The 19,864-nt window shown below is 45.9% G+C and overlaps 1 protein-coding gene across 1 annotated transcript in view; it reads right to left on the reverse strand.

Moving 5' to 3' along the window:
• The window catches only part of LOC140421356 (uncharacterized), a 54,798-nt gene extending 35,642 nt beyond the window's left edge, over positions 1–19,156 (reverse strand). The window contains exons 1-3 of the mRNA XM_072506024.1: positions 19,052–19,156; positions 18,459–18,516; positions 10,063–11,378 (exon numbers count right to left, since the gene is read on the reverse strand). Of these exons, the coding sequence (XP_072362125.1) occupies positions 10,063–10,794 (732 nt within the window). The 5' untranslated portion in view covers positions 10,795–11,378; positions 18,459–18,516; positions 19,052–19,156. The remainder of the gene's footprint in view (positions 1–10,062; positions 11,379–18,458; positions 18,517–19,051) is intronic.
• Positions 19,157–19,864: the final 708 nt, after the last annotated feature.

The raw sequence follows: 19,864 nt of genomic DNA on the forward strand, positions 1-19,864 counted from the left end.
TTTTTCCCACAACATATCTATGCACCTTCACCCCTCAGTCTCTTCGACATCCACTGTACCAAACCTCTTTCCACTTAGAAAGTGCTCTGTTCCATTCGCTTTTGGTCCAAAATGTATAACCTCACACTTGCTTACATTGAATTCCATTTGCCACAAATTTGCCCATTCACCGAGTCTGTCAATATCTTCTTGCAATTCTATGCCATCATCTAGGCTGTCTGCGATGCCACCGAACTTGAATGTTTTGATGTGCCAGGTGTTCATCCAGGTACTGTTTTAAAAATGTGAGGCACCCCGCTTCTACCATCCTCTCAGGCAGTGCATTCCAAATCATCACCACCCTCTGGGTAAAAAGGCTTTTAACTCCGAACCCCCCGAAACCTTCTGCCCTTCACCATGAGCTCATCTCCCCTTCTGACTGACCTTCAACAGAGGGGAACAGCTGCTCCCTATCCACCCTGTCCAAGCCCCTAATAATTTTGTACAGCCCTAATAATCTTGCACACCTCCATCAGATTTCCCTCCCCCCACCCCCAATCTTCTCAGCTCCAATGGAAACAACCCAAGCCTAAAGGATAATCCAGAAAATTACAAGCCAGTGAGCCTTACGTCAGTGGTAGGGAAATTATTGGAGAGAATTCTTCGAGACAGGATTTGCTCCCATTTGGAAGCAAGTGGATGTATTAGCGAGAGGCAGAATGGTTTGTGAAGGGGAGGTCGTGTGTCACTAACTTGATCGGGTTTTTCGAGGAAGTGACGAAGAAGATTGATGAAGATCGGGCAGTGGATGTTGTCTACATGGACTTCAGTGAGGCCTTTGACAAGGTCCATCATGGCAGACTGGGAGAGAAGGTGAAGTTGTACAGGATCAGAGATGGCAAGATGGATACAGGACTGGCTCGGTCATAGAAGACAGAGGGTAGCAGTGGAAGGGTGCTTTTCTGAATGGATGGTTGTAATTTGTGGTGTTTTGCAGGGATCAGTGCTGGGACCTTTGCTGTTTGTAGCATATATAAATTATTTGGAGCAAAATGGAACCGGTCTGATTAGTAAGTTTGCAGATCACACAATTGTTGATGGAATTGCAGATAGCGATGAGGACTGTCAGAGGATACAGCAGGATATAGATCGGTTGGAGACTTGGGTGGAGAGATGGCAGATTGAGTTTAAACCAGACAATGTGAGGTAATGCATTTTGGAAGGTCTAATACAGGTGGAAATATACAACAAATGGCAGAACCCTTTTGAGTATTGACAGGCAGAGAGATCTGGGTGTACAGGTCCACAGGTCATTGAAAGTGACAACGCAGGTGGAGAAGGTAGTCAAGAAGCCATACGGCATGCTTGCCTTCATCGGCCGGGTCATTGAGTCTAAAAATTGGCAAGTCATGTAGCAGCTGCATAGAACCTTAGTTAGGCCACACTTGGAATATAGTGTTCAATTCTGGTCGCCACACATACTTCCAGAAGGATGTGGAGGCTTTGGAGAGGGTACAGAAGAGGTTTACCAGGATGTTGCCTATTATGGAGGGCATTAACTATGAGGAGGGGTTGGATAAACTCGGTTTGTTCTCACTGGAACGACAGAGGTTGAGGGGCAACCTGATAGATATCTACAAAATTATGAGGGGCATAGAGTGGATAGTCAGAAGCTTTTTCCCAGGGGTGGAAGAGTCAATTGCTAGGAAGCAGAGGTTTAAGCTGCGAGGGGCAAAGTTTAGAGGAGATGTGCAAGGGGAACCTTTTGACACAGAGGGTACTGGGTGCCTGGAACTCACTGCTGGAGGTGGTGGTGGAAGCAGGTACAATAGTGACGTTTAAGGGGCATCTTGATAAATACATGAATAGGATGGGAATAACGTAATATGGACCACGGAAGAGTGGAAGGTTTTATGTTAGATGGGCAGCATGGCCAGCACAGGCGTGGGAAGTTAGAAGGGCCTGTTCCTGTGCTGTACATTTATTTGTTCTTTGTTTGTTCTATCCAACATCTCTTCATAACTCAAATGTTCCATCCCAGGCAACATCCTGGTGAATCTCCTCTGCACCACCAGTTCAATCATATCCTTCCTCTAATGTGGTGACCAGAACTGCTCACAGTAATGTCTCATATGTCATTTTCACCACCCTATTAACCTGCCCTTCCACGTTCACAGATCTTTGGACAAACAAATCAAGGTCCCTTTGTTCCTCAGAACATCCCAGTGTCACGCTGTTCATTGAATACTTTGTTGTCACATTACCCCTTCCAAAATGTGTCACCTCACACTTTTTAGGGTTAAGTTTCATTTGCCACTTATCCGCCCATTTGACCAACCGGTCAGTATCTTCCTGTAACCCAAGACACTCGACCTCACTGTTAACCACCCGGCCAATCTTTGTGTCACCACAAAGCACTGATCCGACCCCCCACATAGCCGTCCATGTTGTTTGTATCAATGCTGAATAATAGGGGACCCAGCACAGATCCCTGTGGGATGCCACTGGTCACTGGCTTCCAGTCACTAAAGCAGTCGTCACCCTCTGTCTCCTACATTTAAGTCAATTTTGAATCCACCTGCTCAATTTCAAGTCTCTCATGTGGGATCTTGTCAAAGGCTTTGCTGAAATCCATGTAAACTACATCAACTGCACTACCCCCATCTGCACACCTGGTCACATGCTCAAAAAATTCAATCAAATTTGTTAGGCATGACCTCCCTCTGACAAAGTCATGCTGACTATCCTAATCAAACCTCTCCAAGTGGAGATAGAGTCCATCAGAATTTTCTCCAATAGTTTCCCTACCACTGATGTGAAACTCACTGGTCTGCAGTTCCCTGGCTTATCTCTACAACCTTTTTAAACAGTGGGACCACATTAGCTGTTCTCGAATCCCCTGGCAATTCCCCTCGTGGCCAGAGAGGAATTAAAACTTTGGGTCAGAGCCGCTGCATTCTCTCCCTCGCCTCCCACAGCATCCTGGGAAACAATTCATCCAGATCTAGTAATCTAATAATCTTATGGGCGGCATGGTAGCACAGTGGTTAGCACTGCTGCTTCACAGCAGCAAGGACCTGGGTTCGATTCCCAGCTTAGGTCACTGTCTGTGCGGAGTCTGCACGTTCTCCCCGTGTCTGCCTGGGTTTCCTCCGGGTGCGACGGTTTCCTCCCACAAGTCCCGAAAGACGAGCTTGTTACGTTAATTGGACATTCTGAATTCTCCCTCTGTGTACCCGAACAGGTGCCGGAGTGTGGCGACTACGGGATTTTCACAATAACTGGCAGTGTTTATGTAAGCCTCCTTGTGACAATAATAAAGATTATTATGAATGGGCCGAAGGGTCTCTTTCCGTGCTGTAAAACTCTCTGACTCTAAAGTTAGAGGTGGGAGAGGGAGGGAGGGAATGAGAAGGACTTTACAGAGAAACTGCCAAAGCCACAACACTCACCAGCTCTGAGGACACACCTTAGCTCCCTTTCCAATCTGAAAGCAGCCTGAGCTGGATTTACATTCCCCTTAATTGATCATTGCTGGGTGATAATCCTGTACTTCCTCACCTCACACCACTGTGACAGCACCTTCACTACACAGACTGCAGCAACTGCCCAAACATCACCTTCCCAGTTATTCCTGAAGGCACCGCCTTCCCAACCTGGCCCCTTGCCTGAGGTGCGGTGATCCTCAGGTCACATCACCGCCGGTCAGCTCTCTCCCGGGACCAGGCCCTGGTTCACAGCCGCCATCGTGGGGAGGCAGAGCGCATGCGCTGGCGTCTTGGTGATACCACAGCTAGTAGGCGGGGCCTGAAGGTTTCTGATCCCAGCCGGGTCCTAGTGCCGGTCAAACAAATGCATTGCAACTGGTTTTTAAAAAGTTTCACCCACGCCTGGGCTGAAGCTGATGTTTGTGGACTGGAGGCGTCTCTGGATTACGTAGACATTCAGTGTGAGAGGCTGCAGCCTCTGTATAGCTACCTGAAGAGGGTGAGACAGCGTTTGATTACAATTCGTGGTCCTTTCCAGTCCATTATCAGAATGTTTGTGTGATATTTTCTTACCCTCTGGGTGATCTTTCTTTATTTAAAATACATTTCAGCAGCAGGCTTACTGGTGATTTTTAAAAGAAAGGTTATTTATTATCACACTATTTCCCTGGATGTTTGAACATCTCAGTCTCTCGTCTCTTTCACACTCACTGGCACATACACAGAAATTAGGTACAGATCAAGTTGAAGCTGGAATGATGAAAATGGAATGTAGACTAATCTTTATATCGCTGCAGGCCTGTTGTCTTCTTGTTCAGCTGATCATTTAGTTGGAGTGAAGGGTTTTTAGAAACAAATAATTCTCATGAGGCTCTGAAGCTTCTTGTAGATGAATAGCCAGGAGGTTGGTTCTCAGGTGGACTTGGAAGCTGGATTAAGTTCAGTACTGTGGCTGCACTGGGAGACATTCAGCTCTGCTGTTTCAGCTGGTTCCTGGTGCTTCAGATACTTCTCACACACACATTTGTTCAGAGTTTATTGTACTGCATCCCTGACAATTAACTGCAGGGTTAAAACTCTCAGACCCAGAACACCCCGATACAATAGCAGTTTACGATGCTCACTCACGCTTATCTCTGTCCCAATTCGAGCTCATTCTCCAGTGTTCAATACGGCACTTGGAGACCAACACTCCAGAGATTTCATATTCCTCAAATGCTGGTTCATCCTGACACAACGAGACATTTAAACTTCACATGTGGTTGCAACGTTTCCTTATTCAGATCCGTGTTTAACTAAATATTGGTCACAGAATCTATTATTACCCACAGTTTAATGTCCAATTCTTTTCAACAGTTACATTATATTTCCCATACCTGAGAGAGGATCAGAAACGTACAACTAATCGTCTGCATAAAGGGGCACTCTATGTTCCTCCCCCTCTCCCCTCTCAATCCTTTCCATTTCACTGACGATCCAAGCGCAATGGCCAACCGTTCAATCGCTCGCGCAAACAATAGTGGAGACAGCAGGCATCCCTGTCTCGTACCCGTGTAGTCAGAAATATCCTGAGCTCACAGCATTGGTCCGGACACTAGCCATAGGAATTATATCGCAGTTTCACCCAGGAAATAAAAGTACGCCCAAACCCAAATCACCCAGACCTCGAAGAAGAGCTGCCCTCCACACGGTCAACGGCCTTCTCCACATCCATGGAGATGGTTACCTCCGGCACCTGCTCCATAGGGGGCGACATGACCACATTCAAAAGCCTCCTGATGTTGGACGATAACTGTGGCCCCTGACAAACCCTGTCTGGTCCTCAGAGATCACTTCTGGTGTGCACTCCTCCAAACATTTTGCCAGAATCTTAGCTGGTGTTTTCACATCAGTATTGATTCACCAGGGATGAGAGAAATCAGGCCCAACTTCTGTGTGGCCGGCAGCATCCCCCTCAGCAGAGAGTCATTGAACATTCCCAGTAAGTACAGCACCAACAAGGCCACAAACTGTTTGTAAAATTCCACCGGAAAACCATCTGGCCCCAGGGCTTTCCCCGATTGCTAGGAACGAATACAGTCAATAACTTCCTCCAACCCCATTGCTCATCACTCTATCTACCACTGGGAAGTCCAATCCATCTAAACATTGTCCCGTCTCCGAGCCATCCTCCAGTGGTTCAAACTTGTATAGCCCTCAATGAATAACCTCAAAAGCTCCATTAATCTTATCCGGGGCAGTAACCAGCTCTCCCCCCCTCATCTTTAACCTGAGCTGTTCCCTGTGTGGCTGCCTGCCGTCTCAATTGGTGAGCCAATAATCAACTGGCTTTATCCCCATACTCATAAAATGCTCCTCGCAAACTGTAAAGCTGGCTCACCGCATTCCCCGTCGATTCAAACTCAAACATCATTTGTACATCTTTCTCTCTGCCAAAAACTCTGCCTTAGGGGCCGTGGATTACTGCCGATCCATCTCCAACATTAAATCTACCTACCTCTGCCTTTCAGCCCTGCCAGCCTTATCCATGAGGGAGATTTTATTTTAATATTTTGAAGCGAGTTGTTCTGATCTGCCTGAAAGCAGATTCAATGGTATCTTTCCAAACATAAATACTTGAAAGGGAATAATTTGCAGGGCTGTGGGGAAGAGCAGAGCAGTTAGATGAATTTGTCTTTTCAAAGAGAAAGCAGGAGGAATGATGGGCCAAACAGACTCCTCCTTCAGCGTGTGCATCTGAGCCTCCTGCCTTTATGCAGGTTAAAAGGGACAGATTTCATTGCAGCCTCTTCCCTGTATATGTATTGTAAGAGAAGTGTTTCTCGTTCGCTCTGAGTGACTGATGTAACCGGTTGGAGGCCCATTTCCCACTCAGTCCTCCAGCACCTTCCTGTCTCTCTATTAGTGCGATGCCCATGGCAGTTTCCCAACTGGGGTGCAGGCCCTGTTATTCTCCTCCAAATGCAGCCCTCAGCTCCGTCGCCTGGTTGTCATTGACACGAGCAATAGAGACAAAAAGGTGCGCGAGTCTCAGTCGAAAACTGTGGCTCTAAACCAATGCTCTCACATTTGTTGTAGTTAAATCCATGTTATCTAGACTGGGGTCTTTATTATTAGATTTAGGCAAAAGTTGGGGGGTTTTAAAGGGTAACTTTCCCTTTCTAACTTTGTATTGTCTATTGTGTCAACCATGGCTCAGTGGGTAGCCCTCTCACCCTGAATCAGAAGGTTGTGGGATTAAATCCCAGTCCAGGAGCCCCGAGGACAAAAATGACATCCAATATTCCTTGTGCCAGCACTGAGGGAATGCTGCACTGTTGGAGGTTCCTTCTTGCAAATAAGATGTTCAACTGAAACCCTGTCTGCCCCTCTCAGGTCCTGTAAAAGTTCCCGTGTCCACTATTGTGAAGAGGAGTTGCGGGGGGGGGGGGTGATCCCCGGTGTCCTGGCAAATATTTATCCCTCAATCAACATCACTAAAATCAGATCATCTGCTCATTATCACATTGCTATTTGTGGGATCTTGCTGTGTATACATTTGCTGCTGTTTTTCCTACAACACACCAGTTACTACCCTTCAAAAGTACACGATTGGCTGTAAAGCACTTTGGGATGTCCTGTGATTGTGAAAGGCGCTACAGAAATGCAAGTTTTAAAATCGAAGATTGATGTTATCTGATCTTCTTATCTATAACTTAATTGATCTCAGCCACCCCCAACATACCATTGAATAAATTCACTTTGTTTCACTGTTCCAGTCACGTTTTTAACCAATTAAAGAAAAGGCAGAATTCTCTGTATTGTAAATTTAAAATGTTTATTAAAAGAAAAAGGTTTACTGAACGACTTGAAGACATTGACGTTTACAACTTCATGCAGGTGATCAGTCTGTGGAAGCGTAACCCTCCCTGGCTCCTTCTTTGACAGTAATTTCCTTGGAACTCGGCCTCGAGAGTCTTCAGTACTTGGCCAGCAAGGAAGTCCTTTGGAACGTCGACCTTTATCCCCAAAGTGGCCAAACAGGGGCTGGTTTAGCACACTGGGCTAAATCGCTGGCTTTTAAAGCAGACCAAGCAGGCCAGCAGCACGGTTCAATTCTCATACCAGCCTCCCCGAACAGGTGCCGGAATGTGGCGACTAGGGGCTTTTCACAGTAACTTCATTGAAGCCTACTTGTGACAATAAGTGATTTTCATTTTCATTTCATTACCTCATGTCAGAGTTGGGCCTGTGGTAACATGACCATTGGTCAATTGGGTACCAGTATAATTTAATTTGATCTCCAATTACTGATACCACCTTCTCTCATTAACTTTGACAGGAATACAATCAAACTGTTTCATACTATCCCTTTACCTGATTCTGCACAATTCTTTATTCATACAGTTTCGAATGTTGAGGCTAATCAGGGCTGGAAGGTCTCGCTTGCCGGTACATTTATCCTCATTGCCCACACACAGCAATTAAGCTTTTACAATTTTACAGCAAATAAAACTCAATCCTTGACTATAACTACTGATTCATTCATTGCTACTATTTTGACCACTTTATGAGTTCCATCCTTAATAATAATAATCACTTGTCACAAATAGTCTTCAAATGAAGTTACTGTGAAAAGCCCCTAGTCGCCACATTCCGGCGCCTGTTCGAGGAGGCTGGAACGGGAATTGAACCTGCGCTGCTGGTCTTGTTCTGTATTACAAGCCAGCCGTCTTAGCCCACTGTGCTAAACCACCCCTGTGTGCTAAACCAGCCCCTTTGATCTAATGGAATATTTCCATTTCCAAGTGATTGATCATCGATTTCAGGAAGCGTAGCACGACACACACTCCCGGTTGCATCAATGGCTCAGAAGTGGAGATGGTCGATAGCTTTAAGTTCCTGGGGGTCACCGTGATCAACAGTCTGTCCTGATCCACTCACGTTGATGCAACAGTCAAGTAAGCCCAACAATGTCTCTACTTCCTACGGGAGCTAAAGAAAATTGGCATGTCTGCATCGACTCTCACAAACTTCTACAGATGTGCGATAGAGAGCATCCTATCCAGCTGCATCACAGCTTGGTATGGCAACTGCTCGGTCCAAGATCGCAAGAAACTGCAGAGTGTGGTGAACTCAGCCCAACGAATCACACACGCTTACCACCACCACATTGATTCTGTATACACCTCCCGCTGCCTCAGGAAGGCAGACAGTATTATCAGAGACCCCGCCCACCCAGGCATTGCCTTCTTCCAGACCCTTCCATCAGGCAGAAGGTACAGACGTCTGAAGACCCACACATCCAGACATAGGAACAGCGTCTTCCCCACAGCTTTTAGACTCCTCAACAACTCCCCCTCGGTCTGATCTGTTTCCTTCAAAAACGCTGTTCACGACGTCCTATGCTGCTCTTGCTCATGTATTTGCTTTGTTTGGCCCCTTGTTCCGCACTGTAACCAATCACTGTTTATCGATGTACCAATTGTCAATGTTTTCTGTCGATTATTCTTTGTGCCTACTATGTACGTACTGTGTACGTTCCCTCGGCCGCAGAAAAATACTTTTCACTGTACTTCCGTACATGCGACAATAAATCAAATCAATCAAGCATTTTACTTTTCTTGTTTGCCATGTTTGAATCACTTTTCCTGTTGGAATTTTGTTCCTTAATAAAATCTAGATTTGGTGTATTTTTGTGAAATAAAAATCACAAAATACCCAGAGGACCACAGGCTGTTTTTCTCCTTTGAGAGAGAAAGTGAGAGAGCGCGAGCGAGCTGACTGGCGGTGATTTAACCTGAGGGTCACCACACCTCAGGCGGGGGGTAATGCTGATAAGGCCGGGCCTTCATGGCTAACCTCAACCGGTGTGGGAGTCGAACCGCGCTGTTAGCCTCGTTCTGTGTCACGAACCAGCCGTCCAGCCAACTGAGCTAACCGACCCCCTGGTAAACATGTAATAATTCCTCAAATATTTGCTATTCCCTGTCTCCCATCAGTTTCCCAGTCCATCTCAGACAACTTGCCCTTCAAACCCGGATAGTTTTCTTGTGTCAGTAACACCCAGAAAAGTGAGTAACACCCGGAGATTTTGTTTTTTAAGTTTAGAATACCCAATTCTTTTTTTCCAATTAAGAAGCAATTTACCGTGGCCAATTCACCTACCCCGGGTTTCGGGGGCGAGACCCACTCAGACACGGGGAGAATGTACAAACTCCACACGGACAGTGACCTGGATCGCTGGGTATATCCAGATCAATTAAACAAAACAAATGTAACCACCAGGACCCATTTCCATGGCAACGTGGCACGTTTTGGGTGGGGGGTGGGGCTGTTCCAAGGTGAAGTGGGAAATAAATATCTTCAAACTTCCAAACACCCTTTCACTCTGTGATCCTTGTGCAATTTGAAGCCAGGGATTAGCAACAAGGCTCAAAGAGCATCTGCCCACTGGAGGCAAAATGGTGAGACCGGCCAGTCCAGCAGAAAGAAACCCTCCGACCATCCCCACTGACCACCTGTCAGAATGAACAAAATGCAGTCCTGGATGTAGAGCAGAAACAATAACAGCAGAATCCAACCTCTGGAATCGATTGTGAAATTGTTGGTGTCACAGCAGATGCGATGAAACATGCAATCCCGTCTCACAGTGAGAGGTGGACGGCGTCTCCCCAGTGTGAACTCGCTGGTGTCTCTGCAGGTTGGGTAACTGAGTAAATCCTTTCCCACACTGAGAGCAGGTGAATGGCCTCTCCCCAGTGTGAACGCGCTGGTGTCGCTGCAGGTTGGATAAATGAGGAAATCCTTTCCCACACTGAGAACAGATGAATGGCCTCTCCCCAGTGTGAACTCGCTGGTGTCTCCGCAGGGTGGATAACTGAGTGAATCCCTTCCCACACTGGGAGCAGGTGAATGGCTTCTCGCTAGTGTGAATTCGCTGATGTGACTGCAGGGTGGATGAATCAATGAATCCTTTCCCACACTGAGAGCAGGTGAATGGCCTCTCCCCAGTGTGAACTCGCTGGTGTCTCTTCAGGTTGGATAAATTACTGAATCCCACCCCACACTGAGAGCAGGTGAATGGCCTCTCCCCAGTGTGAACACGCTGGTGTGACCTCAGGTTGGATAAATTACTGAATCCCACCCCACACTGAGAGCAGGTGAATGGCCTCTCCCCAGTGTGAATTAGCTGGTGTCTCTGCAGGGTGGATAACCGAGTAAATCCGTTCTCACACTGAGTGCAGGTGAACGGCCTCTCCCCAGTGTGAATGCGTCGATGAATCTCCAGCTTCGATGGGACTCTGAATCCCTTCCCACAGTCCCCACATTTCCACCGTTTCTCCATGTTTTGGGTCTCCTCCTGTCTCTCCAGGTTCGACAATCAGTTCAGAATACGGGTAGGGTCTCTCCTCGCTGTGAATGGTGTGATGTTTTTTCAGGCTGTGTAACTAGTTAAAGCTCTTTCCACAGTCAGTTCACTGGAACACTCTCACTCGGGTGTGTGTTGTGTGGGTCTCGGTCCTTTTCCAGTCACACTGATGTTTCCACGGTCAGTTTACTGGAAAACTCTCACTCGGGTGTGTGTTGTGTGGGTCTCGGTCCTTTTCCAGTCACACTGATGTTTCCACGGTCAGTTCACTGGAACACTCTCACTCGGGTGTGTGTTGTGTGGGTCTCGGTGCTTTTCCAATCACGCTGATGTTTCCACGGTCAGTTCACTGGAACACTCTCACTCGGGTGTGTGTTGTGTGGGTCTCGGTGCTTTTCCTGTCACGCTGATGTTTGAAATCTTTAGCTGACAGTTCGGGAAAACATTTCTCCTTCTAGGTTCAAAGGCGGGAGATAGTGAGGTTCCAGGGAAGGGAGTGACTATCAGATCGAAGCTTGACTATTGAGATTTCTGTCTGTAATTCCTTCTCATCTAATATCCTGTAAAAACAATTTACAAAACTCATCACTGTCAGTATAGGATAGAAACTCAGAACAGACAATTCTAGTTTCTACGTCACATTTTTCCTCTCTCTTATTCCCCGAAAGCTGTAAATCTCCATCCCACACAATCTCCCTCCATTCTCACTCTGCTGTATCTAATATTCACCCTCCCTATTCTCCTGAAGGTGCTGATTCAAGCTGATTGACAAATCCAAGCTCACAGCTTCCTGACCAGGAGACCACAACAAATATGAGCTGCAGTTGGCCATTCGGCCCATCGAGCCTGCTGAACTATTCAATGGGATCATTGGCTGATCTACCACAGCACCGTTTTCCCACACTATCCATCATATCCCTCGACATCTTCAATATCTACAGGAGGGACATAGAGAACCAAGTGGAGTGGCGTAGCAACAACAATCTCTCCCTAAATGTCAGCAAAACTAAAGAGCTGATCATTGACTTCAGGAAGCAAAGTATCGTACACACCCCTGTCTGCATCAATGGTGCGAGGTGGAGATGGTTGACAGCTTCAAATTCCTAGGTGTGCACATCACCAAAAATCTGTCCTGGTTCACCCACGTCGACTCTACGATCAGGAAAGCACAACAGTGTCTATACTTTCTCAGGAAACTAAGGAAATTCAGCATGTCCAAATTAACTCTTACCAACTTTTACAGATGCACCATAGAAAGCATCCTATCTGGCTGCATCACAGCCTGGTATGGCAACTGCTTGGTCCAAGATTGTAAGAACCTACAGAGAATCGTGAACACAGCCCAGACCATCACACGAACCTGCCTCCCATCCACTGACTCTGTCTACACCTCCCGCTGCCTAAGGAAAGCGGGCAGTATAATCAAAGACACCTCCCATCCGGGTTATTCTCTCTTCCAACTTCTCCCACCAGAGAAAAGTCTGAGAACACACGGTGACAGGGTCAACAACAGTTTCTTCCCCGTTGTTACCAGACTCCTGAATGATCCTCTTATGGACTGAACTGATCTCTTCACACATCTTCTCTACTGAGTAGTAATGCACTCTGTATGCTCACCCCTTGCCTGTGCATTTATGTAGGTCCTATGTTTTTTTTCACATTTGGAATGATCTTTATGGACTGTACACAGAACAATATTTTTCACTGTACCCCGGTACATGTGACAATAAATAAAATAAATCAATCAATAATCTCTCATCGTAACCTAACCCCTGTAGTCCAGGTATCGTGGCGTATCGTTTTAGTAAACCTATATTGCACTCCCTCAAGGCCATCTTCCCGAAGGTGTGGTGCTCAGAATGGCTCACAGTTCTCCAAGTGGGGTCTTACCAGGGTTTTGTATAACTGCAGCATAACCTCTGTGACTTTATACTCCAATCCTCTAGATATAAATGCTAGCGTTCCTTTTTGATTATTTTCTGCACTTATCCATGGCATTTTAAGGATCTGTGCACCTTTGACATCCACTGTACTCAATCTCTTTCCATTTAGAAAGTCCTCTGTTTTATTATTTTTTGGATCAAAACGGATAACCTCGCACTTGATTACATTGGACTCCATCTGCCACAATTTTGCCCATTCACCTGGTCTGTCAATATCTCCGTGCAATTTTATGCCATCGTCTGGACTGTCTGCAATGCCACCTAACATTGTATCAACAGCAACAGTGAAGAGGCCTTTCGCCCATCAAGTCTGCATGAGTCAGAATCCAGGAGGGAGATTGAGAACCTAGTGGAGTGGTGCAGCGACAACTATCAATCCCTCAATGCCAGCAAAACTAAAGAGCTGGTAATTGACTTCAGGAAGCAATGTACTGTACACACCCCTGTCAGTATCAACGGGGCCGAGGTGGAGATGGTTAGCAGTTTCAAATTCCTTGGGGTACACATCTCCTAAAATCACCTGGTCCACCCACATCGACGCTACCACCAAGAAAGCACAGCAGCGCCTATATTTCCTCAAGAAACTAAGGAAACTATCTGGCTGCATTTCAGCCTGGTATGGCAACTTTTCGGCCCAAGACCATAAGAAACTTCAGAGAGTCGTGAACACAGCCCAGTCCATCACACAAAGCTGCCTCCCATCCATTGACTCCATCTACACCTCCCGCTGCCTGGGGAAAGTGGGCAGCATAATCTGCCACCCGGCTTACTCAATCTTCCAACTTCTTCCATCGGGCAGGAGATACAAAGGTCTGAGAACACGCACGAACAGACTCAAAAGCAGCTTCTTCCCCGCTGTTGCCAGACTCCTAAATGACCCTCTTGTGGACTGACCTGATTAACTACACCCCTGTATGCTTCACCCGATGCCGGTGTTTATGTAGTTACATTGTGTACCTTGTGTTGCCCTATTATGTATTTTCTTTTATTCCCTTTTCTTTTCATGTACTTAATGATCTGTTGAGCTGCTCGCAGAAAAATACTTTTCACTGTATCTCGGTACACGTGACAATAAACAAAATCCAAATCCAACACTGACACACGAAAAACACCTGACCCACCTACCTAACCCCATTTGCCAGCAGTTGATCCATAGCCTTGAATGTTATGACGTGCCAGTCTTCATCCAGGTACTTTTTAAAGGATGTGAGGCAACCCGCCTCTACCACCCTCCCAGGCAGTGCATTCCAGATTGTCACCACCCTCTGGGTGAAAAGGTTTTTCCTCAAAACCCCCTGCCCCTCACCATGAACTTGTGTCCACTTGTGACTGACCCTTCAACTGAGGGGAACAGCTGCTCCCTACCCACCCTGTCCATGGTCATCATAATCTTGTCCACCTCGATCTGGTCGCCTTTCAGTCTTCTCTGCTCCAATGAAAATAACCCACGCCTATCTGAAGGAATCTTTAATTTATAGGAATCTTAACCTGTCGAACCACGCCAAGTTTGGGGGAAGCTTAGTTGATGAATCAAGTCCTGGCGCAATACGACAAGTTGTAAGATTTGTACTATTTGTCGACTGTGTTAAGTTGTTCGATTCCTTGTATTATTCGACTGTGTATAGTTGAAGGAATTTATATCATCCCTGCTATTCGGTTATCAGTAGCACTTTGCAAATATTGGAACTCAGCAGAGATTTGCAGTTAAAACTTCTCAGGTGCCAAAAAGAATTGTTTTATTTGTAGTCGCTTGATTACAATTTGAAAGTCATTTAAAAGGCAATTCGTAGACAATTCGAAGCTTTCAGAGAATTACAGACATTATCTTTCTTTGCTTAGGCAGACAGCTCGAAAGTAACTTTTAAAAGGTCAAAGTCTGGCAATGAAACATGAAGAGAGAGAGAAAGTGTTGAATCCCAAATTTCTTTATCCGTCAGTCTGGCCTCAATAAAAGTCGAGATGGATTTGCAGGTATAACATTAGTTATTTTATTCAGCTTGCAAGCTACCTAGTCCACAGTGATACAGATAACATGTTGCTCTCTGCAGAACCGGGGAACTAAGTGAACGTCCCAGACAAAGAGATCAGTACTGATACATTCAAATGGCATCAAGTTTCACATACTCGACACCCATAGGTCATCCTATGTCCCTCCTGACTTGTTTGATCTATTCTGATTGGCTCACTTCCAATCCCTTTCTCCGGCCCCTATCAATTCAGCATCACTCTCATAGACACACCTCTTCCTGCTTTTTCCATGCGGTCTAAAATCCTTTGTCTCTACTTGCCAGAATCAAAGTGGCTTATTTCTACATTACATTAACTAATATCTCTAAAGTAACTATTTTATATCACATTCGTCAAAAGCTAATCTTCAGCTAAACTCAAACTCAAAAGTGGACTAACATCACTGACACAGACTGTTAGACTGACAGAACCCCCAAAGACAATAAAAAATGGAGACTATAAAGGACAAAACTGACTAAACTAACAGAAAGACAAACTGACAGAATCAAAGACAACACAGCACAACACACCCCCAAAGACAATACTCCCAAAGACAACACACAACACACTTTCAAAGACAATAAAACCTAAAAACTAAAAACAACCTAAAGTGGCGGGGAGAAACTTTTTAGTTATACACTTTCATATCTGTCTTAAGTCGTCTAATTACACCCCAATATAATCCTAATTGGTTTGGGTTAGACTCAAACACATTTGATTTGATGGCAAGCCGTCCATCTTCAATGTGCAACATCAGCTTTTCTGACCCAGCTGTTATCTGCATTGTGAACAATGTTGCTGTGTATTCAGTCCCTGTCCTTGACAATTAGCACAAGCAGTGTCAAATTATCTTGCAACTGTGCTGTTTTAATGTCACACTGTCTTTGAAAATATGTATTTGCCAGAAAAACGGACCTCAGTAAAAGTGAATTATGCTGTATAAATAGGTATTTAAAACTGGGGCTCAACATTTATGCTTAAACAGCTATCTTTTACCTATACTAGTTGTATTCGAAATACCTGGCTTCTACACTATCCAACCTCGCTTCATAACTTAAATGTTCCATCCCAGGCAACATCCTCGTGAATCGCCTCTTCACCCCCTCCAGTGCAATCACATCCTTCCTGTAATGTGGCGACCAGAACTGCACACAGTACACTAGCTAATAATAATAATGATAATCTTTATTAGTGTAACAAGTAGGCTTACATTAACCCTGCAATGAAGTTCCTGTGAAAATCTCGTCACCACACTCCGGAGCCTGTTCGGGGACACAGAGGGAGAATTCAGAATGTCCAATTCACCTAACAAGAAGCCGTTCCCCATTTAGAAAATAGTTTGCCTCGATTATTCCTTCCAAAGTGCATAACCTCACACTTTTCCATATTCTAATACATCTGCCACATCTTTGCTCACTCTCCTAACCTGTCCAAGTCCTTCTGCAGCCTCCCCGCTTCCTCAACACTACCTGTCCCTCTACACATCTTTCTATCATCTGCAAGCTTAGCAACAGTGCCCTCTGTACCTTCTTCCAGATCGTTAATGTATTGAATAGTTGTGGTCCCAACACTGACCCCTGTGGAACACCAATAGTCACCAGGCTGCCATCCTGAAATAGACCCCTTTATCTCCGCCTGTCAACTAATCCTCTAACCATTCCAGTACCTTGCCCCGAACACCATGGGCTCTTATCTTATTTAGCAGCCTGTTGTACGGCACCTTGTCAAAGGCCTTCTGGAAACCCAAATGGATCATATCCACTGGCTCTCCTTTGCCTAACTTCCTTTTTACCTCCTCAAAGAATTCTAACAGATTTGTCAGACATGACCTCCCCTTGATGAAGCCGTGCTGACTCAGTCCTATTTCACAATGCACTTCCAAGAACTCCGTAATAATGGACTCTAAAATCTTATCAACAACCAAAGTCAGACTAACCGGCTGATAATTTCCCATCTTCTACCTCTTTCCTTTCTTAAACTGGGGTGTTACATTAGTCACTTCCCTGTCCCCTGGGAGCCCCTTGACTCCAGTGAATCTTGAAAGATCACCACCAATGGCTCCACAACCTCCGCAGTTATCTCCTTCGGTACCCTGGAGTGTAGTCCATCCGGTCTGGGTGATGTATCCATCTTCAGACCTTTCAGCTTCCCCAGCACCTTCTACTTAGTGATGGCCACTACACTCACCTCTGCCCCAGACTTTCTTTCCCCCACTCCCAGTTTTCTCTTTCCCTCCCCTCTGTTGGAACGCCCTCCTTGCCCTTGAATATGGAGCATCTTGTGAAGGCACTGCTGGTAGTACTGCTCCAGTGCTTTTGAGGTGCCTGCTCTAGGCTTTCCAAGTTTCTGAAGCCGTTTGAGGGTAGAAAGAGTGAGGGATAGCCAACAGCTCATGGAAAGCAATGGCATGCACGGTTTCATCAGCACTGCCAATACAATTGATGACCTAAGCAGTCAATGGCCCCACCCCACTGAGAGCAAAGTGTGGAGGGGAACTCATCAAGGACAGAGTGTCAGTCAGTGCTCACTGGAGGGAACATTCTGAAGAACCCCTCGACCGAGACTCTGTCTTTGGCTTTAACGTCCTCAAGTCCATTCCTCAGTATCCGATCTGGCCCAGTCCCCGTGGTACCCCGATCTGGAGCGGAGTGAAAAAGCCATTCAACAGCTGAAAAACACCACGGCCTCTGGGGCAGAATGAATTCCTGCTGAAATTCTGAAGCATGGCGGGGTTACACTCCTGGCATAGCTACACAATCTCATATTCTTCACCTGGGAAGAAGGATGCATGCCGGGGATCTCAGTGACACTGTGACTATATTCAAGAGGGACAAGTCTGATTGTGGTAACTGCACAAGCGACTCCCTGCTGTCTGCCACAGAGAAGATCATTGCCAGGATCCTCCTCAATGATCTCCTCTTCGTGGCCAAAGAGCTCCTTCCAGAGTCACAGTTAGGTTATCTCCCTTCACGAGGCACCAAAGACATGATCGACACTATTTGACAAACACAAGAAAAATATACGGAACAGCAGCAATCGCAGTTCTTTGTCTTTTCTGACCTCGCAAAAATGCTTTACGCCATCAAAGTGATGTTTTTTTCAGTATGTTCTTCAAATTTGGCTGTCCTCAGAAATTGGCCACCATCCTCCGCCTGCACAATGATGACACACAATCCATGATCCTCATCAATGGAAACACCCCAGACACTATCTCAGCGAAGACTGGGATCAGACAGGGCTGTGTCACTGCATGAACCCTCTTCCCCTTCACGGTAACAGTTGTTAGCCCTGTTGCTTCACAGCACCAGGGACCTGGGTTTGATTCCCACTTAGGTCACTGTGCAGAGTCTGCATGTTCTCCCAGTGTCTGCGTGGGTCTCCCATAAGTCCCGAAAGATGTGAGGTGATTTGTAAGTTGAACTGGACATTCTGAATTTTCCCCCAATTTACCCAAACAGGCGCCGGAGTGTGGCAACTAGGGGATTTTCACAGTAACTTCATTGCAGTGTTAATATAAGCCTACTTGTGACAATAATAAAGATTGTTATTATGGTGTTCATAAACTCCAACCTTGTTATAAGAAATTAAATTCTGAATAAAAATCAAGTGAAATCAATGTGTTAATCACAGTTAATCACTGCAGTGTTAATGTAAGCCTACTCATGACACAAATAAAAATTATGATCTCACCTCCGGAAAATTACCAGCGGGTGTGGAGATAATCAACAGGACAGGAAACCGACACCACCTTCAAAACAAAACCAGAATCAGTTCAACCTCAGACATTAAGCTCCAGTTTGCAGATGTCTTATCTGTTTGTTAAATCCATCCATCTCCCTTGATTCTATAACCATTAATACTCTCATCTCATAAACTTCTATCAGTTTTTATAGTTTCTATTGACAGAATCTGAACAGAATTCCAGATTTCACTATATTTTCTGTGAAGTGATTTCTGACATTGCTCCTGAACAGCCCAGTCTCAGTTAAACAAATAAATATCACTGATTTGGACATTTAAATGGTGACAATTGCTTTACTCTTAACTGGTTATGTAACAGTATTTCAAAAACATAATAATTTGAGTAAAACTCTGCGGAAGCTGGAAATGTGAAGTGAAAACAGAAAGTTGTGGAAATCCTCAGCAGGTTTGGCAGCTTCTGTGAAGAGAGAGAAAGAGAGTTAACATTTCCAAACCAATCTGATTCTTCTTCAGAACTGAGTGTTTGCAGCATTGTGATTTCATTTGCCAAACATACTGAATGTGAACTTTGTGGGTCTTACAGATATCTGGCTGTAAATCTGATTTCAGACCTTCCTCTGAACACTTTTCAACCTCATCTCCAGCTCATTGTCCTTCACTAAAGACCCGGATAGAGAATCCCCGCCACAAGATGGCGGCAGCCGCCGGGTGACCCGGGAGTTGTCACCGGGCAGGAAGTCCCGCCCACGCCCTCTTCCCTAACCAAGATGGCCGCCCCAGCGCTCTGCTCCAAGAACAAAAGACCCGCTTTCCACTCCCAAGATGGCGGCGATCGCCGGTTTCCCCGGAGCCTCCCAGTGAGGAGGAAACCCCGCCCACTCCCTCTTCCCATACAAAGATGGCCGTCCAAGCGATCCGCTCCAAGAACAAAAGACCTGACTCTCTTACCCAAGATGGCGGCCGGTAAATTCAGTGAAAATCCACACCCGGATTGCTCTCCTCCTATTGGTCAACAGCCACCGTCAATCACCCCCCAGCCAGTGTGAGCTGGAGCATGCGCAGTGCGGACATGAAGATGGACTCAGGCAGGTGAGTGGAGGCCCCAAACCCCCAATAAGACCCATTGGTTTTATTGTCAGTCTGCAGACAGGAGCTGGAGAACTGAACCCAGGCAGAGGAGAGGGAGGGAGAAAACTGGGAGTGGAGGAAAGAAATGGTGAGATGGGATTGGATTTCAGCCCAGGGAGGAGGGAGAGTGTGTGGGACGGGGATTTACAGCTTTGGGGGAACAAGAGAGGGAAAATTGTTCCAGAGAAACGAGAATTGTCTGTTCAGAATTTCTATCCTGCACTGACAGTGATGACTTTTGTAAACTCCTTTTACAGGATATTCGA

Source organism: Scyliorhinus torazame, chromosome 5 (assembly GCF_047496885.1).
Source record: "Scyliorhinus torazame isolate Kashiwa2021f chromosome 5, sScyTor2.1, whole genome shotgun sequence".
NCBI classification, from domain to species: Eukaryota; Metazoa; Chordata; class Chondrichthyes; order Carcharhiniformes; family Scyliorhinidae; genus Scyliorhinus; species Scyliorhinus torazame.